Consider the following 20,522-nt stretch of genomic DNA (forward strand, 5'->3'; position numbering starts at 1 on the left):
TCACCTTAATCTTTATAGGAAACAATTCTAGGGATCCTTTCTTGTTTGTTTCAGAGGGAAGTGAGTTGTGCTCTGTTTGCACATCAGGTTCCTTTGTAAGTAACTATGTTCCTGTGTCAGAGACATGATTTGGGGGCAGAGGTAAAAGTTCAGTTTGGAGAATCTTCAACACTCTAATAGCCAGTGTTGGAGTAATATGGGAACAGTTACCAGGCTGCGGAAAATTGTAAGCTTATTAAGTATATTGGTGCATTAACATACAACTAATTTAGTAATGCCAAAAGCTGAATGTTCTGTTCTTTCCTCTAGATTGGGGGCGGGTGGGTAGGAAAACAGTGGATATTATTGTAATGGATGTTCTATCAACCCTGACCATTGGCCGGCCTAATGAGAGTCCAGCAACTTTTTGAAGGCTGCAGGTTCCCTCCCTGAATCTTGGTGTTTCCTTCTGTTTTCTGGAAAAGGTTGCTAAGTATCTATTATTATTTGAAGAAGATTTTGGAGTATATCAAAACAGGTCTTCCAAATTGTTTCTTCTTTTCCCTACAACCTGAAATTTTCCTCTTTCTCTTCAGTCCTGGCTGGAATCTCATGGTCGTAAATTTGGACACTTTATAGATGGCAAGTGGCTGAAACCAGATGGACGAGAGACCTACACTGTCAAGAATCCTACCACAGGTAGAGATGGTGGGCGAACAAGATGGGGTGAATGTTGTGGGTGGCAACATGTATTCTGCATTTCTGTGACTTCCCCAAGGAGGCTCAGAAGTCATACCAGGCACTGAAGGAAGTTTGTAATTCTGTCATAAAGTTAACTTGCAAACTTGTGAGTGAAGCCTTCTGATAAAACAGAGCCCTGCATTAGGAAGTGAAAAACAGAAATACAGTAACTAAGAAATGGCAGATATCAGGTATTTGGGAGACATGCTTTGATTTTTCTTAAAACATTGAGGTCCAGCAACCATAGCCTAATGCAAAGTGGTGACTCCATTAAGTGACTCCCCATATAGAATTAAGGGACTAGATGCTCTGAATCTACTAATGTTCAGCCAATCAACTAATATTCTCTGTCAGAATTTATCTCAAAATTTTGCAGACACAAATCAATTCCAGCTTTTCCCTTATGTATTCTTGGTTTCAGCAGCCGAACTTTTTGCTTCTGCAGTTGTGAAACTATAAAAGCCTTGCAGATTTAAATAAGCAGACCTTCATCTGTATTCTGATCACTTCCTTATGGATGCTATTCAAATAGTAAATCTGTTCCTTGTATAATTCAATTAATCAAGTTCTTTAATGTGCATCGTTTTGCTTCTCTTGGCACAGAGCAGCCTTCCTAACCGACTGGCTCCCAAATCTGTTAAGACTACAACTCCCAAAATTCCCACTAAGTATGGCTAGTGGCTGCGTCAAGTGGCTGGGAATACTGATAGTTTTTGTGCCAATGCATGTGGAGGCTCCAGGTTGATAAAATTTGGCATAGAGCACGAATTAGTAGGGTTGGAAATCACAAAGGCAGCAGACTGGATGGTCTAGTGTTTTGTATGTTTCTGCTCTGAAAGCCCAATTTCTCTGATGCTTGAAATGCTATGTTTTCCCTGATACTTGTAATGCCATGAAACTGCGAATAAACTGAGGCTAAAGCGGATACTATAAAGAGGATACTGGCCTTTCCTGCTTCCAAGTCTCAAAACTGCATTGACTGCTTCTAATTTCTTCCCCCCAAAATGTGGACTAGATTCCTTAGAACAGCAACTGCAAACCCTGTGCTGCCCAAAATTGCTAAACATTTCTGTACCTTTCAATCACTTCATGGCAGACTTTGCAAGAGGGGAAAAAAACCTCTTCCTTTTTTTCTCATCCTGTAGGGGAACCGCTGGCCACCACGATCCAAGGCACTGGAGAAGATGTGAACAAAGCTGTTGGGGCTGCAAAAAAGGCCTTTGAAAGCTGGAGCCAACTCCCTGGCCATGCTCGAGCCCGGCACCTTTACAAGTAAGTGGCAGTCACAAGAGGGTAGTGTTGGGGACTTACATACAATATGTTTCTTTAAGCACAGATTGAGAAACCAGTGGCTGTATATGTTTTTCTGAACCACAAATCCCAGCAGCTCAAATCAGGGACAGCAGTAATAAGAGATGCTACAAAGTGTAATTCAATAATATCTGGACATTAAGTACTGCAATCACCAGGGGTCCGACTGGAAGGCAGCTGGATTACTGAAGTCAGCATCTAGAGGGGATTGTTTCTCTTTTAAGATACTGTAGCAATGTTTCTCAAACTTAGCAACTTTTAAGATGAGTGGACTTCAACTCCCATTCTCCACCCCTGCCCTGGACCCCTGGTGATTGGACTTCAACTCCCATTGTCCACCCCTGCCCTGGACCCCTGGTGATTGCAGTACTGTCCATCATTTAAGATGAGTGGACTTCAACTCCCATTGTCCACCCCTGCCCTGGACCCCTGGTGAGTGGACTTCAACTCCCATTGTCCACCCCTGCCCTGGACCCCTGGTGATTGCAGAACTGTTACAACTACAACGGGCTTGCTCTTTCAGTTATAACATGTCTAGCTAGGTCCATCCAGAAATATCCCTCTTTAACAATGTTTTTTTTGGGGGGGGGCGTCATTGGAAACCAGAGTGCTAAATGATCTTCAGTAGAATTCTCAAACTGCATCGCCTATGATTTTTGAAAGAAGCTATGTTATGGTATAGCACCTATAGTATAGCTCAGTGTTTTTCAAACTTAGCAACTTTAAGATGTGTGGACTTCAACTCCCAGAATTCCCTAGCCAGCATGACTGGCTAGGGAATTCTGGGAGCTGAAGTCCACACATCTTAAAGTTGCCAAGTTTACTGTGTAGAGCATCCAGTCCAGCCCTCTGCTTAGCGCAAGGAATCAAGATGTATCTCTACAGAAAGTCTTGAGCCCCAGGGGGAAAAATTACATCTAAGATTCCATAAGGATTAACGCTGGGCTTTGTTACAAAGGGCAAATAACCGGAGTTGAAGTCCACACATCTTAAAGCTGGCATACCTGAGGATCCTTGCTCTATGTTGGTACTCTCCAGATAAATGTATTTCATCTTCCAGAATTTTAAATAAGAGCCATAGTACCTGGGGAATTCTGGGAGTTGGAGTCCATTTGCCTGGAAGGCAGCTGGATTACTGAAGTCAGCATCTAAAGGGGATTGTTTCTCTTTTAAGATACTGTAGCAATGTTTCTCAAACTTAGCAACTTTTAAGATGAATGGACTTCAACTCCCAGAATTCCCCAGCCAGCAATGCTGGCTGGGGAATTCTGGGAATTGAAGTCCACTCATCTTAAAGTTGCCAAGGTTGGGAAACACTGTGCTATAGCTTAGTCCTCTCAGCTGGCCACGGAAGTATAATGTGGAGCCATAGGTAGGGCACTTCGGCACTTCATTCAGCCTAGCTCTGCTTCATCTGAAGTTGTCTCTTCTCACAGTGTAGCTAGGACCATCCAGAAACATCAGCGGCTGCTCAGCCTTCTGGAGAGTCTAGACAGCGGAAAGCTAATTCGAGAAGCTCAAGAAGCAGATCTCCCTTTGCTTGTCCGGCATTTCTACCACCACGCAGGATGGGCCCAGCTGATGGAGGTAGAGATGAAGGGCTGGAAACCACTTGGTAAGCTGGGGAGACTGGAATCTTAGCCTGGAAAAAGCACCCCACATCCTCTTCCAAGCCATGTTTTCCTACTCCCTTAAACATGGTGCACTAGAGGAGTGTGAAATGATTGAAACACTCTGTTTTGGGTTCCACACAGTTCTGGGTTCACTGCAGGTCATTTTGACCTTCTGAAAGCGCTTGGAGCTTGAAATGGCTTGTTTCTGCTTGAAATACCACCCAAATGGCCACAACAGTGTGAACCTAAAAGGGGTGTGTTTGTTCCAGTAGTAAACCCCCGTATTTGTTTAATTGTATTTGCTTTTTGCATTGTTTTTATTCATTATTTTTTGCCCTGCTGACTCCTGTAGGCTTAACGTTTTACAATAAAAGCCTAAAGCCGGGTTTACAGTAATAAAAAATAAAAAGAAATAAAAATGAGCACTAGTGATGGAGTTATCTATAAAGGCTGCAACACTTTTTTTCCTTTGCTTTACTGATCTTTTTGCTTTTGATGTGGGTGATGTGCTTTGGGTTAACTGGGTGATGGTTTTTATCGGAAAGATTGGAAGGATGAATATGACATATCTTTTTATTGTATTGTATTGTTGCAAATTGCCTTGAGTCTCATGACTGCTTCTTATGTAATAAATAAATAATTGAAAACTTTTAAAATCCCAATAAGGGATTTCTTAAGTCAATTCCTTGAGTTCAGCAGGGATTGCATTCCCAAAACTATGGTGTGCTATAATGTAGGTTCAACCATGAGTCACCACCATATTAATGTACTTGCTGGCTTGGAACTGTATGGAATTCCTCCGTAAGAAATAACACCTATAGGAAATTATGATCTTGCCCTACAGCCTCTCTGGGCAGATCCCAAAGTACAGAATAGAGGAAGTTTAGCACATCTGGAGGCCCCTAAAGAAGATTGCTTTAGATTCTGAATGTGATCAGGGAAACTCTCGGTTTCTAATGAAACCTGTCTCTCTGTAGGTGTTGTTGCTATTCTTATTCCTCGAAGTTTTCCTTTGCTGACTCTGACGTGGAAGTTGTGTTCAGCCCTGGCCATGGGTATGTAAAAATGGTTTCAACTGATCCAAGCAAGTAATGAGATCCACCCAGACACAGAAGTCACTGGGTCGATCTCATGAGGTTGGTATGAGAGTAAAATTAAGCAGAAAAGAGAAACTTGAGCCCTGCCTTCAGTTTATTGGAAGAAATTTGGGGTAGCAGTGTAGTTAAAAATATATCTGTTTTTATTTATTTTATTTATTTATTTATCTTACTTATATAGTTTATATATCATGAGGTTGGCATGAGAGTCAAATTAAGCAGAAAAAAAGAGACTTGAGCCCTGCCTTCAGTTTATTGGAAAAAATGTGGGGTAGCAAAAGTATATCTGTTTTTAAAGAAAGTAACCTGGAGTTGAGAGCCAGTTTGGTGTAGGGGTTAAAGGCACTGGGCTAGAAACCAGGAAACTGTGAGGTCTAGTCCTGCCTTAGGCACAAAGCCAGCTTTGGGTCAGTCACTCTTTCTCAGGCCTAGGAAGAAGGCAGTGGCAAACTAAGTCTGAAAATATTGCCAAGAAAATTTCATGGACTTCTCCCATTGAATATTGACTTGAAGGCACAAACAACAATAAACTGGAGTTATCAGCTGGATGCTTTGAATAGTCTATGTTGTGTAGATTAATAAACTCACAAAATCTATTTATTTATTTGTTATTTATCTGTCCCCAGCTTACCATACTTGGAAATACTTTGTCTTTATACATGGCTAATACCAGTCTTCTGAGCTTCCACTTCCATAAGAATGTTCCCTAAGCTTATTGTGTAATGGTATGTGGGAGAGGCCTTGGGAGACTGGGCCAAGAGACACTGCCAAGGGAACAGTCAGATGAGAGAGAGCACAGCCCACAGCTGGATAGTGGGTGGGGCAAGAGGCTCAGAAGGGACCCTCCCTAGTTTCTCGGGCCATAAAGGAGCCGGGGAGAGAACTGTACTTTCAGACTTGCAAGATTCTGTCGATGTAACTTTACAATAAAGTAGAATTAGCTCATCTGGTTGTGATTCCTATCTGGTTTACCCTGCAAGGCCAACACATGGTATGTTAAGAGCCAAGGAGCTTTCTTCCATCTGCTCTTTCAGTTTCATTGCCTGCCCACCCAAGAACTAACCTTGAGATGGAAACAAGGAGGCTGTTTCCACGTTCTCCATGTCTCAACGTTTTCTCAAGATCTTTTTCAAATTGTCCTTATTTACAAATGCTTGATTGTCTTCATTCTGCTGACTCTCTACCCAATACCAGATTTAGGCATAAGATAAACAAGTTGCAGCTTAGGGCTTCACAATCCACAGGGCCTCACAACATTTCAGAATTTTGGAGGAGGGGAGGCTTTTAGAATTTTATGTGGCTTTTTTGTGTACTGTAATTTTTAACATCTTCTGTAGCAAATGTTTATGTGTAGTTTTAAAATGGCTTTGTACGTAATTAAAAGGCATATATATATGTGGGTTTTCAATTTTTTGGTGGCAACCCAAGCTCCTTTTTTGGTACTCACCTTTGTGAGACCTTCTGATGTAACTTTTTAACAAGAGGCCTCCAAGCTTTATATAACTTAAGGTAGTGTTTCTCAACCTTGGCAACTTCAAGCTGAAGTTTGAAGTTCCACACAGCTTGAAGTTGCCAAGGTTGAGAAACACTGGCTTAGGAGCTCGCCAAGTCTAAATCCGGCACCGCCTCTACCAGGTCTTCTGTTTCGGTCATGAAAGACATGGAACTCATTTACCCCCTCTGTCCACTTCAACTTTTCCCAGCCTAATGTCCTTTAGTTTTCCCAACTGGCTGGGAATAATAGGAGTTGGAGTCCAACATATTTGGAGGCCACTGACTGCTAAAAGACCAGGTGGGGGAGAAGAGCATGGGAATAGGTATTTCTCTGGCTTTCTACCCTCCTTTTCTCCTCTTCTTCATCCCTAACCACCACTTGCTTTGCCCACAGGAAACGCCACAGTCTTAAAACCAGCCAGCTCTACCAGGGTGGCCGCTCTGTTCTTGGCTGAGGCCTGTGCCCAGGCTGGGCTCCCTCCAGGAGTCCTCAATGTCATCACTGGCGATCAGGGGTTGGGAGAAGCCTTGGCGCTCCACCCAGGCATTGACAAAGTGGCTTTTGCTGGAACTGCTGAGGTAGAACCTCTTTCTCTCCATTCAAGGGCATAGGAAGAGGCTCAAAAAGGGAAGTCAATGTTTGCCAGCCTGGAGGGTAGCATGTGTGATGAGGCTGCAACTCTGTCTGCATTTTGTAAACTGTTGCATTAAGAGCAGGATTACTCCTGTCCTGCAATGGGGCATGAAATATTACATCCGATGCCAGACAGAGAAATACCCCCCCTTTTTTTAACCACATCTCATTCACTTTAATGAAAGAGAATTTGCTTCAGACATTCTTTGAAAAGAGAAGAGAATTCTGGAGAAATTCATATGGAAGCACTATTATTATTATGGTTGTTGTTGCTCTTACTACTATTATTTTGCTTTATAAGCCGTCTGATTGTGAAGCAACTCAAGATAATACAGAGAAAATATGAAAAACACACCACAGAAGCCAAACAGAAAAAAAATAGTAAAAATAAAAGAATAATGTACTACATCAAGGGAATTTTAAAAAATTAAATTAAAAAATTGAGGCTGTAATGTAGGTTCACAAATTGTCCAGGCCCAGAGCCAGGTTTTAAAGCTTTCTCAGACAGACAGATCTTTTAGCAGGATTACCAGGAATGTAGTATTTTGACACTTATTTTTTATGGTGGCTTTCCCCAGTTTGGACAGCCTTCAACTATATGGGCTTCAGCTCCCTGAATTCTCAGCAGCGGCCATGTTGACTAGGGAAATCTGGGAGTTGAAGTTCATATATCTGAAGATGCTCAGATTAGGGGAGGCTGAGCAACAAGATAGACAAAAGATTTTATGTAGATGTATTTTCCACTGTATAAGCAGTCTTTGCTTTCCTGACTTCCCGTGGTTCGGTTAAATCCACAAAAGAAGGCGCGGGGGGATTCTCCCACTGGGCTTTCTGCATTGATGGTGCTACTGTCATTGCTGAAGAACATTTCTGCCCTTGGGAAATTGTTGGTCCAATTAAATTAATAGAAATTGTCCAACCAATTCCCCTGCTTGCAAATTTGGTGGAAAATCTCAAACGCCCCTTTTGTTCCATCAAGGTACCTGATGGAATGGGGAAATAAGGCCAGCAATCTGTTTGTGAGTACCCAGCAGTGGTAGGATAGCCTTCCTGACCTGATGCCTTTTATTAGATGGTCTGCAATTCCCAAGTTTCCAGTTAGTTTGTTGGAATTATGGGAGCTGTAGTCCAACACAACAGGAAGATGTCCTGTTGGAGATGGTCACAGTAAAGAACACACACTGTATGTTTTAGATCTGCTTTCTGAGGGATTAGATAGCAATATTTCACTTTGGGGAGCAACAGCTTCAAACATCTTTGCTTCTTCCCTCAATAGATACCCACTTCGCTCCAGCTTTCTTGTGTTTTCCCATCAGCCACTATATTTCCCTATTTTGATATAGAGTAGTGCAGGACCTTCAGTCTCCTACTTACTCCAACATGAGTGACATGTCCATTCTCCCTTGTTCTAGTCAGAACAAGAATTTGATGTGGGGAATGGAGATTTATTAACACTTTGGGGTGGGGCGGAAGGGGTGGTCAATGGCCATTTTAAATATGCCTTGCTGCTGTGACAGGGAATGTGTTGCTGGTACAGGTGGGCCGTTGTCTGCGCCGAGCCATGGCGGGGAGTGGCAAGAAGCTCTGTCTCCAACTTGGGGGGAAGTTGCCCTTCATTGTCTTTGACTCAGCTGACCTGGATAGTGCTGTTGATGCTCTGGTAGATGCCATCTGGCTGAATCGAGGACAGGTACGTTTTTACGAAAGGTAGTATCGGCCAAAGAAGAGACTTGGGGAATGGATGTTTCTTAACATTTCCCTTATTTTCCAGCTGCTGGATACTAACCCAACCACTGCAAAAGAGGGAAATATCTTGGAAGATATTTATTATTTGTAGGAATATTGTTATATTGTATTTTAATTAACATTTATTCTTTTACTGTAAATTACCCAGAGTCGCTTCCAGTGAGATGGAATTTTTTGTAATTGTTTATCCACACATTCTAGACCATCTGAAGTTTAAATATTTTTTGAATGAATCAGGCAATGAGTTTTATTCTGCAGAATCTTGGCTGCAAAATCCTGGCTCTTCCTGTTCTATAGTGAATGAGTTAACCCTGGGTGTGGCTTTTTCTTCCCATTCTCAGGTCCACAGTGCTGGGACTCAGCTGTACCTTCAGGAATCCATTGCCAAAGACTTTATTCAACGCCTGAAGCGCCGAATGGGGCAGCTCCGCTTAGGAGACTCTCTGGACAAAACTACAGACCTGGGACCATTGGCCAGTGAGAAACAACGAAATGCCCTTGAGAGCCTGGTGGAAGAAGCTCGGGCTGAAGGGGCTGAGGTAAATGGGAAGGCTCTGTGCCACATCAAAGTCATTCTAATAATAATAACTTTTAATAATTGTTGAAGCTAAGCAGGGTCAGGCTTAGTTAGTTCTTAACATGGGAGACCGCCTCAGGAAACCCAAGCGTTCTAGGTTAGAGTTGGAAGTCCCAAAAGAAGACAGTTTGGTCTTATGGCAAAAAACAAAACAAAACCCTACATGAGTTGAACTTGGCTCCAGGGAAGTTAGCTTTTCTTTTATGTGTAATAAATCAAAATTGTCCTAGGGGATAAATTCATTAATGCATATTTGATGGAACGGTAAACTTTCACACATATTTGATAACAATGTCTTAAGCTAAAACAGCGGTCCATTACCGTAAATGGAATTTATGGAAGATATGGAATTTGTTCCAGGGCCAAAGCCAAGTCACTAAGGCTAATAAAGAGGTAAACAGAAATAAACCTACTGAGTGAAATCATGAAACATATAAATACATGTACATGAAACATCTGTGCTATTTATTAAAATGATGGCCTTCTGTTTCTTGGCCAGTTGTTAGCTAATACTGAAGGAAAATGTAAAACTTAAGATTTCAGCTTAAAAATATTAGTAGCAGGGAAGAAATATTTCAGTAGAGATTTCTAAAAAGAATTGGGCTTTATTCGTTTGATTCAGGAGTTGATCAAGAACAGTGATTTTTCTATTAATCAGGACCATCTTCTCCATCCTGGCATCCCTCAAGCTTGTTAGAAGATGTTTCTGTTCATCTGTTGGCCAGGAAATGATGGGGAAAGCCACTGCATCTGGAGAGCTTTGGGGTAGAGAACCCTGATGTTACTTAGATCCAGTTGGTTCTTACCTTCCACAGCCTGAATGCAGTGTATGCTTGGCGTCTATTTTCAAGGTTCCTCCTGCTTGTGATTTTGTGTGTGTGCACTTTTTTAACCCCACCAGCTTTTAAAGCATTTAATCTGTTTATTTTTAATTTGTAGCCTTGCCATTTGCTGCCCTGAGTGTCTCAGAATGAGGGCAAAAAGATGGAATATAAATCATAGAGGCATAGTATGGGAAGGGGCCATTTAGGGCAGTGTTTCTCAACCTTGGCCACTTTAAGACGGGTGGACCAACTCCCGGAATTCCCCCAGCCAGCTGGGGAATTCTGGGAGTTGAAGTCCACCTGTCTTAAAGTGGCCAAGATTGAGAAACACTGATTTAGGGTACTGAATCCAACTCCCTGCTCTGTGTAGGAATCCAAATTAGAACTTCTGAGACCTATGACTGTCAACATAATTCAAAAGTACTGTAATTGTTTATTTTCTTTTAGATCTTCCAGGCCTGGGCGTCTCTCCCATCAAGTAGACTGTTTTACCCTCCAACCTTAATCACCAGCGTGTATACTACCTCCCGCTGCGTCAGGGAAGAGGTAGGAGGAGATGAGAGACAATCTCTGCTTTCTGATTTAATCCCCAGAAATTAATGCTGGTAATAAGTGGAATAAGAAGAAAGTGGCACTGAGGCTGAGCAAGGGGCTGTTCCCTCTTCAAATACCCATGGTTTGGCCATATACTAGATCTCAAAAGACGAATGGTGTGGCTTTTAAACTAGTTTTAATCCATCCTTCCCTGACCTGGTGTCTTCAGACATGTTAGACTAAGTTTTTTTAATTCCCACTGAACCAACTGCCACGTTGAATTGGAAATTCTGGGATATTTGGAAGGCATCCAGTTAGAGAAGGATGCCATTCTGAAACTTCGCCTGTGACCATTTAAACGGGGCAGTTTTCACAATCCCCTACCTTCTCTCTCTTTTTTCCTGCCTTTCCTCTCTTCCCTCTGTATGGACTTTGGGATTGTAACTTCTGTAAGGCTCCATGCATGCTGAAGGCCATCCGGTTGAAGAAAGCTGGATTAGTTGGCAGGGGTCAAAAGCGAGGCTTTGAAAATGCTTCAGACCTCATGCAAGAGCTCTAAGAACTTTCCTTAAATCTGCCCCTCTTTTTTCAGGTTTCTGGACCAGCCTGAGAAAAGATACGGCTGTTTTAAGGGTCATACTAAGTTTAATGAGTAGATGTCTTAGAGTAGCAGTTTGCAGGTTTGCAGGTAGAAGTCTGAAAAAAGATCAGTGCTATGCTAGGTCTGAAGCTTGCTGGTTGTTACAGCTGTGCAAAGCATTAGGAAGGATAAGTATATTCATGCCAACAAGATACCCCTCCTCAAAGTTTTAAAGCAGCCCCATCTTCCAAAAGGGTCCACTTGCCTGTTCCCAAGACTTTCCCACATGCATGCTCAGATACAGCATTTCTGCTTTGCTGATAACTGAGCTCTGCAGTCCTACACAGACAGACAATTGGGGGAAAGCTCTGAAATAGTCACTCTGAGGCCTTTAGAGGATATGGCTGTTTTAAATGGGGGGATGCTTTGCTTGCTCCAGCATGCAAAACATCCCTTTTGAACTCTTTGCACAGTCCTAGGGTTCATAACAGTTGTTCCTCCCTTCTACCTGTGACATCTATCAAAGAAATAAAGCTATGCCTTGATGTACTAACAGGGGGCCCTCTTGTGACAGTTATAAGAGCCATCAAATTGTGATAAAAAGTGAGAATGAGCTTGTGAACATTCCAGGACTTTTAATCAAACTGGATGGAATAGAGGAAATATAAGGATAATCCTTACATTAGCGAAGCTGACAAATGTGTACCTAATATGCCACATAAAGAAGGCAGTTGGGCACACCACCTAATGAGAAAGTAACTTTATCATCATAGTGCAGTGGGAGGTGATGCCAAGTGGATATGGCCCTGTCACATACATGGAGAAGGGCCTTATATTTCCCATGTCCCCCCGCCGGCTTTTTTGTGTATGAGAGATGGGTGTTTGGCTCTTGTTTCTTCATTTTTTAGCTACAGTAAATTTGCTTTAAGATGTGTACTACATCTTTTTTCTGTATTCTCTGTGTTTCCGTGCCACCAATTTTTGGTCACTGTGGTCAAGGGATTCTGGAGGCTTCCAAGATAGGTTTGTGGCCCAGGGGCTCCAGGTTGCTCACCCCCAGCCTAAAGATTTGGAGGAAATGTTGCTTTCCGTCATAGGCAAAATATTTAACGTAAGCAGTTAATACTAGTCTGCTGTCTCTATCACGTAGCAGCTTCTGCTGTCCTCAGCCAACTTCCCCCTCCTTGGCAGATTTTGCTTTCGTAGGAAATCCATGGGGTAATGAATTCTCATTGTTTAAAATTAATTTAAAGTGTTTTCTTTTCCAGATCTTTGGACCTGTTCTCGTATCCCTGACTTTCCGGACAGCCAAGGAGGCGGTGGCTTTGGGGAACAGCACTCCTCATGGACTGGTTGCTAGTGTGTGGACAGAGATTCTTCCCTTGGCTCTCGAAGTTGCCCACAGGTATCACTTTTAGTACAGCCTGCTCTTTGTTAAGGTGTCATGATCTCTCCTCTGGATCCCTGCTTCATCTGGATTCTCCCATTCATTTCCCAATCACAGAAATCTGATCAATACAGGAGCTTCAGTATCCAGTGAGGTCAGAAATAGTTCACCTCAGGGTACCAACTGTAATTCTACAGAAATCTGCAAATCCCCCAGAAATAACCTTTCTGAGATCTGACCTCTTGTGGATCACGTGACTGAAGATGCTGAGATGGTAGCATCAACCACTATCGTGCCGTTTCTGAATGTCTCCTCTTCTTTCATTTCCTAAAAATAGCACTTCAAAAGGTTCCAACCCAGAATATTCCCTGTTGGGTTCGTTTTGTTTATTTATACTTGTACAGCATGTTTTATAAAAGGGGGATTTCAGCCACTCACGCACACGTGCTCTTGTAGCCTGAAGCAGTCCAGTCTGTTCTCCTGAGTAGGTTTCTACACCTTCGCGGAATTAAAGAATGTGTCTCCCAAGAGTGCAGGAACAGCAAAAGTATCTAATTTCTTGCGTCAAACTGCTTGATACTTCACACCCCTTTTTCCATTCTGCCTTCTTAGTTTGCAGGTTGGAACAGTCTGGATCAACAGCCACAATATGTTAGACGCTGCATCTGCCTTTGGGGGATGCAAGGAAAGTGGCTATGGACGGAACGGAGGCAAAGAGGTTAGTGAGGAGTAGACGTAACTGGCTGGGAGGGAGGGATCCAAGCACACCTCTAAGTTTCATTCTGAATTCTTTCTGTCCAGGGACTTTATGAATATGTGAGACCGACCTGGGAAATTCGACCACACCCCAATATTGTGGACCTGAATTGTAAAACCTTTGCTACCTCACCAGGGAGTGATCTCCCCCTGATTCCTGGGGATAAGAAAGCTCCATGCTCTATAGTTTCTGAGCTGAAAGGAAACATTCCAAGGTAAGACTCAGTGTGAAAGCGCCTGATTTTCTGACTCTCAAAAAACTACTTTACACACTTTGTAGCAAGGATTTTTTAAAAAGAGAGAGAGAGAGAGTCAGGCTTGGTGAAGTTACAGCCACTACCTCAGAATGTTCTCCTGAAATTCCTTGCAAGGGCTCTCAGTTTCTCTAGTCTTGGCTTCCTAAAGAAATTAACCAAAGGGTGTTTTGTTTTGGGTTTTTTTGGGGTGGGGGAATGCTTGACTTATAAAATCGTCTGCAGAAGAGGGCAGTCTCTGTTAGAATTAAACAAAAGTTCATGAGGTGAAGATTCCTTTAACAAAATAATATAATTTGAGAAGTTTTCTCAAAAAACTACGGAAAAAAATCATACTTTTTTTGTGTACAAAATAAGGCTCAAATGTTCTGGCTTGGCAGGAGGATGTGTTTGGCTCTAGCATATGGCTGTGTATCACCTCGCATTATGGCTGCTGAAGCCTTTCTGATAGAGGCAAGCCTCAGCCATACACAGAAGGCAAAGATTCTCTCATCTTAATTGGCTGTTTTCTTGTTGAGGACGATTCCTTGCATAGGTAACATGGAGGTATCATCCCCAAAGAAGGCTCACATAGGGAATGTTCTTCAAGGAGCAGGATATGAAAAGATGCCCTAATTTCTCCTGCCAATCCAGACCCCAGTGCATGCTGAGGGCCCCCCCAGAAGCCCTCTGCCATAGCTGGGGGTGGACCTCTCTCCCCCCTCTCATTTAAATTTATCCAATGTTGGCTGGTCCTAAGAGGTTGGACTTCCTGGCACCACTTCTGCTTTCATTTTCCTCACAATGCTGTTTGGGCTAAGCCCCTTGCATCAGCATCACTGCTTCTTGGGCTTGTTGAAGAGAGACGTTGAAAGCAGCACTCTGTCTGTGTGGCTGGGTTGATCGACCCAACCACACTCAGTTGTTCCACAGGGCAGTGCCTGAACACTCCTGTCAAAAGCCTTACATTGTGGGGAAATATTAAAAGGGTGGATAGACTAGTGAGTATAGGTGCTGGTTTGATGTTTGCATATTATTATTATTAGATGTATATCTTGCCTTTCTTTTTATACAGCTCAAGGTGTTGCTGCTCCTTCAATTTTCCCACAGCAACAACCCTGGGAGGTGGGTTGGGCTGAGAGAGAGGGACTGGGCCAAAGTCACTCATCCGGCTTTCATGCCTAAGGGAGGACTAGAACTCACAATCTCCTAGTCTGGTGCCTTCACCACTACACTAGAGTGGCTCTCAGTAATGGAGGTGTCAGGCTGCCTCTACCTCTAGGCTCCACCTTCACTGGGAAAAGGTGACCCACAGCACTTCATCCAGGGTTGCTGAAGCTTTACAACCAGTGCAGGATTTAGTCCTGGAGTATTTATCCTAAGTCGCTTTTCAGCAACAATGGGAGTGGAGATTTAAAATGAGGCTTCAAAAAAAAAAAAGTAAAGGATCTTTACTGCTGGATATTTTTTTAAGGTGAATCCATTGCCTAGTTCTGGAGTGCAGCTCCTTAATGAGTTTTTGGAAAGTGGTGAAGATCAGGGTTCACCGGGTTTTAAATCTCAGTATCTATTCTGGTTCATTGCTCAACACCTAATCCTTCTTCCAAAGTTCAACGTATGCAGTTCCCCTACCTTTAGGTAAACTCTAAAAGCAGTGATTGGACCCAGGTCAATGAGCAGGCTTTGTGAGGGAGCAGAAATGTGAACCTTGGAGTGAGCAGGAATGTGAACCATCACTATGATCAATAAGAGAGGGCTGATTCTCTCATATCCAGCACTGATGCAGGGGATTTCAGCACTAGAAGGCAGCCTTTCTCCCCTCATTAAATAACCAGAATTCATCACCATCTGTTGTGTCTTGACCGGGAGAAAATAGGGGATTTTTGTAGCTTTTGAATATAAGGAACTAAACGTAATAAAAGAACTGTCTGACGTCTAGACTTTTTTACTTACTAAATCAGTTTCCAGCCTGTTTTATAGAACTCTTCCTTATGAAGTCTCCGCATATCTGTAAAATTACACTCCCAGAGTTCCTTGCCTTTCTGGCCTTTTCAGCGCGATAAAACAGCCTCTGCCTCTTGTTCTTTGGAAACCATTTCAAAAGGCTGTTTTATCGTTTCTTTTTTCTTTTTCTTTGGGCAAGCAGTGTGGACCGAACCTACAAGCTGTACTATGGTGGTGCTCAAAAGAGGCCAGATTCCATGAGTTCCCGAGCCATCCTTGATTATGCTGGCAAAACGGTGGCCTGTGTGGCTGATGGGAGCGTGAAAGACATCCATAATGCTGTGGAAGCTGCTCGCAAAGCAATGCCTGGGTGAGTCTGGGCAGGGGGGGATCCGGCCCTTTCAATTAGTCTACCATCTGAACCAGGGACTTGGGGTTGTTCTTCTCCAATTCAGATTGTGGGCTACGTAGAGGGAGCTGTCTGTGGTTTATCAGGCACGCTCGCAGGAAGAGCCCAGCTACATGCTTCAAGCAAAGCACCCCATGATGGTTCTTCTTCTCTGTTAACTGACACTCTGTCTTGCCTTAATATTTAAATAGCTCCACAGAGTTCGAAGAGATCTTGTAGAGCAGTGTTTTTCAAGCTTGGCCACTTTAAGATGTGTGGACTTCAACTCCCAGAATTCCCCCGCCTCCATGCTGACTGGAGAATTCTGGGAGTTGAAGTCCATACATCTTAAAGTGGCCAAGTTTGAGAAACACTGTGTAGAGCAGTGTTTCTCAACCTTGGCAACTTGAAGACGTGTGGACTATGCTGGCTGGGGAATTCTGGGAGTTGAAGTCCACACGTCTTCAAGTTGCCAAGATTGAGAAACACTGGTGTAGAGCATCCAGTCCAGCCCTCTGCTTAGTGCAAGGAATCAAGTTGTATCTCTCCAGAAAGTCTTGAATCCAAGGGGGAAAAATTATATTTAAGATTCCATTCTGGGGTTTGTTACAAATGGCAAATAATATCTCTGGGTAGTTATACAACAAATTGCATTGAATTGGAATCACTACCAGATGTTTCTTTTTTTTAAAAAAAGGCAGTGACTAATAGCGGATGAATAAAATCCCTCTCACAAGTCAGAGGAATATTTAAACCAGTAACTGACATCAGAATATTGACTTTGGCTGATTGACTACCACTAAGTTCTGTATGTATGTAAATTAATTCGGTTTATAGGAGCAGTGGCCTCAAGCTTGTCCAATTGAGAAAACAATTCAGTTGACGTTACCTGAAAGTCTGTGTAAGGGTGAAGCTGCATAAAGTATTTTTGCTATTTTTCTTAAGACCCATCAGCAGAGGACATTAGATGCAAGCTATTCCTCTAATACACTGCCTTTCCTAGGTCTCGCAGACTGATATTTAAGCAGAAGTTTGTGATTAGTTCTGATTTTCTTAACCCAAGTACGATTTCATCATCTGAATCTTGACAGAGTGAAAGGGGGGATGGGAATGTTATTTTTATATTTTGGCAGAAGTGTTACTTTATTTCTTGCTGTCTTCTCCCCGTCTTGTGCAATACGCAAGACAGACTTTCAGCTTCTGTGTGGTTGTTTCCCCCAAATGTCTTCCATGCCTGCCTCCCTGTATCCACCCTTTAATGTACAACCTTGAAGATGCACTGTGGCCTTTATTGAACCAAATCATTGGTTCACTCAGCTCAGCTATCCCCAACTGCCAGAGGGAGATGGGACTCATAATTCAAGCACATCTGGAAGGCGTCCAGATTAGGAAAGACTGACTGAGTTTCAAGCAAAGATCTTTTCCAGCTCTGTTGCCAGAAATCACTGAGTCACTTTGGGTTTTTATATGCAGGTGCTGAGGGACAGGACCTGGGATTCCAGTGCAATTGATACAGACCAGTGTTTCTCAAACTTGGCCACTTTAAGATGTGTGGACTTCAACTCCCAGAATTCTCCAGCCAGCATGGAGGTGGGGGAATTCTGGGAGTTGAAGTCCACACATCTTAAAGTGGTCAAGGTTGAGAAACACTGATACGATCTACTCAATTATGGGTATGCTACTGGATATGCATCACTGCACAGATTTGAATGCTGTTATCTTTTCCTTGTTATATGTCTCCATATTCTGAACTGTCTTTCTCAACTCAAAAAACAAAGTGTGCATCTAAGCATGTACTTTTAAGATTAAAATGTCTTAATCTTAAAAGTAAGACTGAGAACAAAACCCTGCTCTGCCAGGTAAGTGAAGACAAAAACCAGCAAGTAGTTTAGCTGTGCGTGAACACCTTCCTGTGCTTTTAATGCTGCAGCTGAACGATACCCAGAACAGAGCCATTGTTGATAGGTTATCTGTAGGAAAAATGAAGATAATGGAAGAGACTTTGGTCACATAAGAATAGCTCAGAGGCCAGCCGTGCTCAAAACAAAGAATGGTTCTGCTATTACATTGACTGGGATAGGTAATGGCTTACTTGCTAAGAGCTGTCACCCTAGTAGCATTTGATTTTTGTTGCACCAAAATGACAGTCCCCCATTAGCTTCCAATCTAAAGCGGTATTTCATAAAGTTGCTGACATTGGGAAACTCTGATCTAATGCCTGACATATGTAAGGGAAAAAGAAAAAAGAAAAGTGGGAATTAGAGCTAGTAGTAAATGACAAAGCCACAAAGGAGCTGTTTTGGTTATAAATGCTTATACTTAATTCTAGGCTAATGTTCAGTTGGCAGCCTTTGCAAAGACATGCTGTCCAAATGTGTTGGACTGCAAATCCTCAAAGGACGAACAATTAAGGAAGGCTTGATTTGGAGGATGACACATTTAGGAAAGCTGTAGTGGGAGATGGGAGCTTTCAAAAGTTTCACGGAATGGGGAAATTGAAGGAAGCCAGATAAGTGGTGTCTTTTCTAGTTACCATTGAATATCTGTTTTGAGTTCATATGCTTCTAAGAAGAATATTGCTTTCTTTGCTTTTAATCAAGAGCAGCCATGGATTATTGAAGATACAGGTCCATAATCGTGAACTCTGGTACATCTTATCCTGTGGACCACAAGGATATTCGGAGCAGATCTAGCCAGCAAGGGATTCCCTCTTTGCTTACCTCTTCCTTTTCCCCAAATTCAGAGATTCAGTATCCATCTCATTGATTTACAGTATATTCTAGTGTCATCCAGCCATTACTGAGTAATATAAAAGTTACTTTTGTTACTGCTATTTTGACACAGTGATGGTTTGATGACTCAGGAAGATACCACAAGTTATTACTGGGAATCCTTATTTAGGTTCTCCCTTTCAAGTCTGCTTTCTGCAGAAATAATAGCTTTTGTTCTTCTCTTTTCTCCCACCATTTGGAGAAAAAGCTCAGAGATGCAGTTTTTCTAGCATACCCTGTAACTTTTGCAGTGAACTTCACTTGGCCTTTTGGAACTTAAAGTATCTGCCCTAGGTATATTCCTGAAGTGTTTGGTTCTATTCACAAATGTAGCTTCTACAAATGTAAATACCAGTGAATGAGCTGGAGGATTCCAGAGTTATCTCAACTTTTTCCTTGCAAGTTGTAGGGGTGGGGTGGGAGGACAAAAATCTGGATTAGGATCTTGTCATTGGGATGGATTTGAGGAGTCCTGTCTTCCCACCCGCTTTTCCTGAGGCTATTTGGCACTAAAGTTGTTATTAACAGAATGTATCAGAGGGTGGGGATGCAAGAAAATACACATGGGAGATGAAGAATTGATTGATTCCATCTCTCTCAATCTTTATGATTTTTCTTTGATTCTCCCTGCTATTAATAAAGAAGAAAATATGGCTTGTTTTAATGTGTTCAAATCCCTTTCCTTTTTGCTCTGAGAAACCCTTCCTATTTTGGGGTGGGGGGGTGGTTAACTATATGTAGGCACACACATTTATTGATTGTATTTTTGCATTCAGGTAATTTTTTTCCATTAAAGCATTTCAGTTCTAAAAGAGACCTAGCCATTGTATGTGTCTTACAACCTAAACAAAAGAGGTGCAATGGCAAGGAAGACAGGAGGGGAAAAACAGAGAACGATGCATTTTTCAAAACCAGAATAGTGCTGGGCTGTAAGAGGGCTGAATCCAGTTTGACCCATGTTGATTTTCCCTTGTTGATCCTGCTGTGTTAATAGCCATTGGCGAACCTTTCTGTTATGGCTGATGGAAGAGGCAGTTCCCAGTTCTTTGTAAGATGGCAGGGAGGTTAACGCAAAGCTACCTGTAGCTTGCCTTTCGATGGCTGATAAAAGGATTCAGGCTGGTTTCTGATTTTTTAAAAATACGTTTAGTAGTTTTATTTGTAACCATAGGTTTTAGTAAAATTTCATATAAAATTACAACAATCCACATCTGTTCAATTCATTCCCGTCCCCCCGCTACAGTTAACAGCACTATCTGTCAACTTCTGCATTTGTATCTTCCTTGCGACCATTGCAAACAACCAGCAACTTGTTATGTTATATGTTTGTCCACATTGGTCAGGAGGAAATAGATTTTTTCTTCTATGCTGGAGTGATTCAGTTGGGTTAACAAAAGTATCACATCTTCTTCTGGGAAGAAGGAGGTCACCCTTCTACTGTTCCTTGGCCTCTTGGCTGATGGATGAAACCAGTAGTTGCTGCCATTGAATGAGAGAGAGAGAGAGAGAGAGAGAGAGAGAGAGAGAGAGAAATCCTAAGTATTGGTTTTGTTGCAGACACAGAAAGATAGCTAGCAAATCTGTTATGTCTGCATAAAACAAGCTTTCCAACATTCATTTGTTATCTAAAGATGCCTGAACTTGCGACAAGGCTGTAGAGCAGGAGAGTACCATTTGGGGAGTACTGAGGGCCATACTGGGCTTTGACTGGTATATTGGGGATGCCCTCCAGTAGACAGGGCTAGGGATAAATACTAAATTTGAGGCATAAAAGCAAAAATCAATATTGTTTTAGGTTTAATTAAATTAGATATGAGCGTTTGGTGTCATGGTTAAGGCACCGGGCTAGAAACCAGGAGACCATGAGCTCCAGTCCTGCCTGAGGCACAAAGCCAGCTGGGTGACCTTGACCA

At 42.4% G+C, this 20,522-nt stretch overlaps 1 protein-coding gene across 5 annotated transcripts in view; it reads left to right on the plus strand.

The window, feature by feature from the left end:
* ALDH16A1 (aldehyde dehydrogenase 16 family member A1) overlaps positions 1–20,522 on the plus strand; it is a 43,380-nt gene that overhangs the window by 6,417 nt on the left and 16,441 nt on the right. For 3 of the 5 annotated variants that reach the window (XM_088142741.1, XM_025168853.2, XM_088142739.1), the window contains 12 exons: positions 576–678; positions 1,866–1,992; positions 3,468–3,646; positions 4,622–4,699; positions 6,630–6,814; positions 8,407–8,559; positions 8,957–9,154; positions 10,464–10,562; positions 12,399–12,535; positions 13,130–13,235; positions 13,319–13,488; positions 15,650–15,820. In XM_088142741.1, the coding sequence (XP_087998867.1) occupies positions 576–678; positions 1,866–1,992; positions 3,468–3,646; positions 4,622–4,699; positions 6,630–6,814; positions 8,407–8,559; positions 8,957–9,154; positions 10,464–10,562; positions 12,399–12,535; positions 13,130–13,235; positions 13,319–13,488; positions 15,650–15,820 (1,706 nt within the window). The remainder of the gene's footprint in view (positions 1–575; positions 679–1,865; positions 1,993–3,467; positions 3,647–4,621; positions 4,700–6,629; positions 6,815–8,406; positions 8,560–8,956; positions 9,155–10,463; positions 10,563–12,398; positions 12,536–13,129; positions 13,236–13,318; positions 13,489–15,649; positions 15,821–20,522) is intronic. The other 2 variants (XM_025168852.2, XM_088142740.1) reach the window with 1 other exon arrangement.

The sequence above is a fragment of the Python bivittatus genome, unplaced genomic scaffold (genome assembly GCF_059951505.1).
Source record: "Python bivittatus isolate LINGU-HERP-01145 unplaced genomic scaffold, Pbiv_v1 ctg000440_np1212, whole genome shotgun sequence".
NCBI lineage: Eukaryota > Metazoa > Chordata > Lepidosauria > Squamata > Pythonidae > Python > Python bivittatus.